The sequence below is a fragment of the Saccostrea cucullata genome, unplaced genomic scaffold (genome assembly GCF_032062105.1).
Source record: "Saccostrea cucullata isolate Sc308-1 unplaced genomic scaffold, CSIRO_AGI_Scuc_v1 ctg23890, whole genome shotgun sequence".
NCBI classification, from domain to species: Eukaryota; Metazoa; Mollusca; class Bivalvia; order Ostreida; family Ostreidae; genus Saccostrea; species Saccostrea cuccullata.
Genome location: NW_026925970.1, coordinates 2695 through 8882, shown reverse-complemented (window position 1 = coordinate 8882; position 6188 = coordinate 2695). Strand labels below are relative to the sequence as shown.

Genomic DNA, 6188 nt, shown 5'->3' with positions numbered 1-6188 from the left:
AACTGAATTTACACGGGATGGAAACATTGTAAGCTGATTAGCATTTGACAGGGTGCTGAGGAAGCTTACATTATGTATTAAGAGTTTCTTTTCATTGAGCGTACTATTGTGCTTCATTTGATACTGAAAGTTCTGAAATTCTGGTAATAAAAAACTTGAAATAACAAATTTCACTAAAATTAGAAAAAAAGTTTAAAACTTTACCAAAAAATATTTATGATACCGTTACCTTCATTTGGATATTTGACGTCTACATTGTAAGTTGTGCTGTAGTGAAGTCTATTAAAATAAACTGTTGCTGCACAGAGTCTCCTTTAATCGACCACTCTGTCTCTTGAAAACGGTTTTCACATAACCTATCCAAATTATACCTATTGATTGCAAGACTGTTTTTAAACTTATAATTTTGTAAATTTTCAAATATGATCTAAACCACTGTTTAAAGATTTAATATATCAATTTTCATGGGTGTTTTTGTTTTGCAGGTATATCAAAAATATCTGAGTTTCCACTGTCCACAGAAGGTATTTATTGCACGTTATAGATTTATAATAACAATAGAATTAGGAGACAAATCTCCGCGGATTGAATAATGATTGAGATCTAGTCAGTGAGTTTTGACAGCTTTTTATTCCCCATTTTAAAAAGTGAGTTATCTCCCCTCAAAATCGGAACTCTTCTACACTAGCATAGCTTCCGCGGACTACGCATTACTAATCCAACAAAATAGTGATCAACTTACACGCTGCATTTAAAAAATTTAAAAGAAGGAAACGGTTTGCATTTTTTTTAAAATAATGAATTATTTTATAAAGGGTCTGTTAGCCCCCCCCCCCTTTCTAGAAAGCTATAGCCAAGCACGTAGCATCGTCTTTAAAAGTGGGGGGGGAGCCAAAGAAATATTTTTTTTTTTCTTACCTGGAAAAGTTGACAAGCAAAGAAAAACCTTGCCCAAAGTCGAAAAAGCTACTTATTTCAGTACCAGTTCCGTGGCATACAATACTACATATCCCTTATATAACTTTACCGTAGTATAAACTGTGGGTGGGGTGGGGATGGCAACCTGTCTATCAATGAACATTTTCAATAGAAAAAGTAATGTTGGGAAAAAAGTGAGGGTGGGGCTTTTTCATATGACAGAGGCATTACACCATGAACATGTTTACATCAAGAACGTCCGCGGAAGTGACTTTATTTATAGTGCATGCGTATTAAACACAGTAAAAGAGTTCCCTTCAGGGGAAATAACTCACCTTTTGAAATGGGTAATAGCGCCAGATGACTTTTGACGTCAGACGTCTAACCATGCACGGTTCTGTAATGGGATCATTTTAAAGTGAGGATTTTGCAATATTGTAAAAATGGACTTAAAACTGGAGAAATTAAAATGTTGTTCAAATTTCATTAATGCTTAAATGTGGCTCAAATTACAATCGAGAGTACAGATCCCTGACTTTTACAATAGACTTTTAAAAGTTTTTAAGACTTAAAACGTGTGGTGTGATATAAGACATGGATTTTCTCCCCTTAAATACGGCTTAAGTTTGCAGTGAATAGAAGTCACTTACCTCTATATTTACATTTTACATTCACAAAATTACAAATTGTAAAACTTCTTTATTTCTACATAAATTTACTGGTTTATCGATATGTGCGGTTAAAAAGAATCATGTGCGGGCGGGGAATATGAGTGAATATAAGGAATAGCTATCAGATTTTTTTTTTGTATTTCATGACTTTTATCAATGGATTGCTTTGGGGTTTATGCAAATCATCACACAAGCCACTCGATTGATCACATCATGAAACCATAAAAATTAGACAATTTCTCCTCAGTTAAATAACACCATATTTTGCCTTCTTGGGGGCATGTATTTTATAATATAGTATTACATGTTTCTCCTGCATTTGAGAGCTATGTCTCCTAATATTCCCATCCCTGATATCAGAGGTTATATTTGCTGTGCTCAAAATTTGAATTGTACGATTGGACCGTTGAGCATGATTATTGTTAGTTATCACCTATTCCCTAATTATACTTTCCTTTCCTGAAAATAGATTCTCCTGAATTGAACTGAATTTATTGATCTCTTCACAATTTTACAATTGTATGGCGAGATATATATAAATGTATACTATAATGATGACAAATAAAAACACATATATGGCATTCATGAGTATGAGGATAGACAAAAAGTACAATCATAGGTTTAGATCTTTACTAGTTTTGGGAGGACGTTTTAGTAATTTTTTTTAACAAATATACACAGTTTTCTTAAAAATGACTGTTCATCTGAATTCATTATTTCTCGAAATGTAATTGTATTTTTGAATCGTAATCGTTTTTTTTGTGTTAAACATTTATTTCTTTCACGTGTCATCGACGTACACTTTGATATGTAATGGAATTCATCTCCTATTTCATTTAATTGACATTTCTTACATAATCTAATCTCTCTTAGTTCATTAAACCAATTTCAGTTTCAATTGGCAAATGATGATTACAAGTACGAAATTTGCAGAAATTTATGGCCTCTTTTCGTGATAGAATTTCTAAATATTTTTCAAACTATAGTTCGTCTTTGAATATTATATAATTTAGAGTCTTTGATAAATTTTGAACATTCAATTTCATTGATCTATTAAGGTTAGTTTTACTTTCGCTCTTAACCAATTTGGATTTAAGGCTTGACTGTTCCAAATATTTGAAAGTCCACAATTGTAGTTTTACTTTCGCTCTTAACCAATTTATTTTACTTTCGCTCTTAACCAATTTGGATTTAATGCTTGACTGTTCCAAATATTTGAAAGTCCACAATTGTTTAAAATATGCAAGACAATATTTATCCAAGAAATCTTCTTAGTCTTTTTATTTACAATATCACTTGATTTAAACAGCGGACTTCGCAGCACAGTTAAGGTTAAAGTAAGGAAGCGGGGCCTAATCTGTACGGGAAATATTTACCATGACGTCACACATAATATAAGGTCTTCAAAATACCACAAAATGAAATAATTCGCTATTTAAAACAGCTGGATAGCTGTATACTACTAACAGACTTACTATTACATGCAGCTTTGTCGTTTGTTAAAGCCCACACAACAGTATATAAACGATGCATCGATCGCAATGCACTTGTCAATGTGACGTCATCTCGCAAATATGACGCAGTTTGTACACAGTGAAAGACTGATCAAGTCACATTTTGTACAATGAAACTGTCTTTTATTCTCAAATGAAATATTATTTGCAATTAAATAAAAGGCCGTTAACTTGGATGCCATATCTATTTTAGTATTTTATTTATAAACTGTCCGTATATTCTCCAGACAAGTGTTGCTGTCGTGTGTTTGTATACAGATTCATTGACAACGTAATGGAAGGGCCCTAATAAATCGATTTGTTGCAAGGGCATACCCTCAAAATATCTTGTCAAGTTTTTACACATAAATTCAAAAAGCATTAAGAAATATGAAAAGTGCTGCGAACCTCATGAAATCTTGCAAATAAATTAATTATAGCTATATTTAATGTAGTTGACGAGCAAAATATTCAACCTCCCGTCCTACAAATTAAATTTTAGGAATTAAAAAATGGAATCTATATAGATTCGCAGCACTTTTCACAAACTACATATAGTGTTGAAAAGGATTATACATTAAACTAAGATTTTAAACTAGGTTATGCCCTTGCAATATTGGAATTTATAGGTGACCTCTAAACTGCAATTATCATTGCTAAATTCATGTGACGTTGACATCACGTGACAAGTCTAAATAAAAAATTTAAATGTCATCAATATGTAGATTTAAACCACATTACATTTTTTAGATATCAGTGAAGTCCTAAAAAGAATCGCCCATCCTAATAAAGTATATATTTTTTATCTTAAAAAATCGTCAATATTTCCATTTGTAACCTTAACTGTGTTGCGTTGATATTTTTGTTTCTTTTCCAAGTTTAAGTTTACACCATTACACTATAATAAAATACCCAAATAATTAATTTCATTTACAACTTCAATCAGCTGTTCGCCGTATTCAAATGCAGGCTTTTCTTTTTTCGTTCCTTTACTTATTATCAAAACTTTTGTTTTGTTAATATTGATCTTTAAAATCAATTCAATTTTCTGCGATATATATTTCAAAACAATTCATTTTTGCTTGTAAGTGCTCGGCAGATTAAGCTATCAATACGGTGTCATCGGCATATAATAGTGCAAATAATGCCAAATACACATCCAAATGTTGTTCAAACATAACTGATATAGTAGGTAAACCAATTGACATATTTTGTTTGAAAAAAATCTGTAGGTCATTTAGATAAATTGAAAATAAAAAAGATGACAAGTTTTCACCTTGTCTGACACCATTTTCACAAAAAAATCAGTAGCGTTAATATCATAGGCTATTCTTGATTTGATTTGATTATACATATTCGAAATAACATTGTACATATTCCAGGTTTACCAAGCATAGTCCAGCAGGATATGACAGGAAAATTAGATCAGACAAAGTTGTTTAGTAAGTTGAGAATAAATGAATGTTGAAATATTAATGATCTTGAAAGGGTCTTTTTTTTACAGTACATAGATACTGATGTAAATCAATAACTATTAACTAATTATCTTTTTTTTCAGTTTCCATAGGATCTACAATGGTTGTGCTTTTCGTTGGCATCCTAATTTTTAGCGTGATAGCAACGAGGTACGTACCAATTTCTTCGATTCACAAAAAAATTATTGTTTTCTTTTTTTCTCAGCAGGATTTGGGGTATGTTTTTTTCTCAATTATGATTATCGAACAGTCATATTCTTCAAACACAATTCCCATACGCATTTAAACTTCAAACGAAATATAATAGCTATACATTAGGAACTATCATTCTAATCTTTAAATCTACTCTTAGTTAGGATTAAGTATTGCTTTTAGTGATCCTTTAAAGGATTGAAAAATCCCATACATTATGTATTTGATACTTCTGTACAAATATGTGCTAATTTGTGATCCTATCACAAATCAAAAATAAAACAATAAGAGTGAAATCAATGCATTTTTAACAAGACCAAAACAGACTTCAATTCCCCACTTAACTATCGCTTTGTTTATATGTATGTAAGAGTGATTTTTCAAGAAAATCAGGTAGTAAATGATAAAAAAATGATTTACAAATAAGAAATAACAGATATAATTACCAATAATTATATGACACAGAACATTTGCAATGAATAGCAAACACGTGAAAATAAAACTTAGAAAATAAAATGAAAAGAATATTTGTAATATTTTGAAGACGCAAAGCAAGTGTTGATTTTATTGTATATTTTGTTACAGAAAAATGCTCTTGAAAAAAAGACGCAAAGAACTCTTGCGCCTCCCTACTCTTCCGAGAACAGATTCTAGTCCATATGAAACCAAATTTACCTTCTCAAATGATCCGCACAGTAATCCCGATTATGAAATTGTTGAAGAAGAAGAGGAAAATTATGAAGATTTGCAAGAACGAAGGGAAGAAAGCAAAACTACAAATGACAAGGAGCGAATGAGTGTAGAATCTTACGTGGATCCTAAACACCTAGAGGTTAACTATCAAGAAGTAGTGCATTCCTCAAATGAGAAAAGTTATGAGAATGTTAATCCCTACATAGAGTTGATAGATGATTCAGTTGAAAGCATGGCTACAAGGGCAGAAAACGAATCTCCAATTGACAAAGAGCGAATGAGTTTAGCTTCTTACTTGGATCCTAAAAATCTGGAGAGTATTTATCTTGAAGTAATGCAGTCTTCAAAAAAGTAATACAAATGTAAATCCCAACACAGAGTTGATAAATGATTCCGTTGAAAGTACGGTTAGAACGCAAGTTAATGATGACGTGCAAGAAAATGAAGAATACAGTAGCAGCCCTAAAAATGCAAAACAGGAGATTGATGATTAGAAGAAATATTGAAACCAAAGTTAACTTTACTTGTAAAAGATTTTTTTTTATTTATTGATGTCAATGTCTTTCTAAACATTAATAATTTTCAAAACGAACTCAATATGTAAATAAAAAAAGGAAAGAAATAAAGCATCTAATGTTTTGTAAAATAAGCGATGAAAAGAGTTTCATTGTGTGTTTCACAGGAATTAAATCATAGTCTTAGATATTAGCAATGGACTTTGGTTTGTATTTTCGCACTCTAACAAT

General features: G+C 31.2%; 1 protein-coding gene across 1 annotated transcript; it reads left to right on the top strand.

The window, feature by feature from the left end:
- The first annotated feature begins 4181 nt into the window (after nucleotides 1-4181).
- Nucleotides 4182-5797, top strand: LOC134270189 (uncharacterized). The gene is made up of 3 exons (XM_062752377.1): nucleotides 4182-4524; nucleotides 4641-4707; nucleotides 5335-5797. Exons 1-3 carry the CDS (start codon nucleotides 4491-4493, stop codon nucleotides 5795-5797), a joined length of 564 nt encoding a protein of 187 aa, XP_062608361.1. The 5' UTR covers nucleotides 4182-4490.
- Nucleotides 5798-6188: the final 391 nt, after the last annotated feature.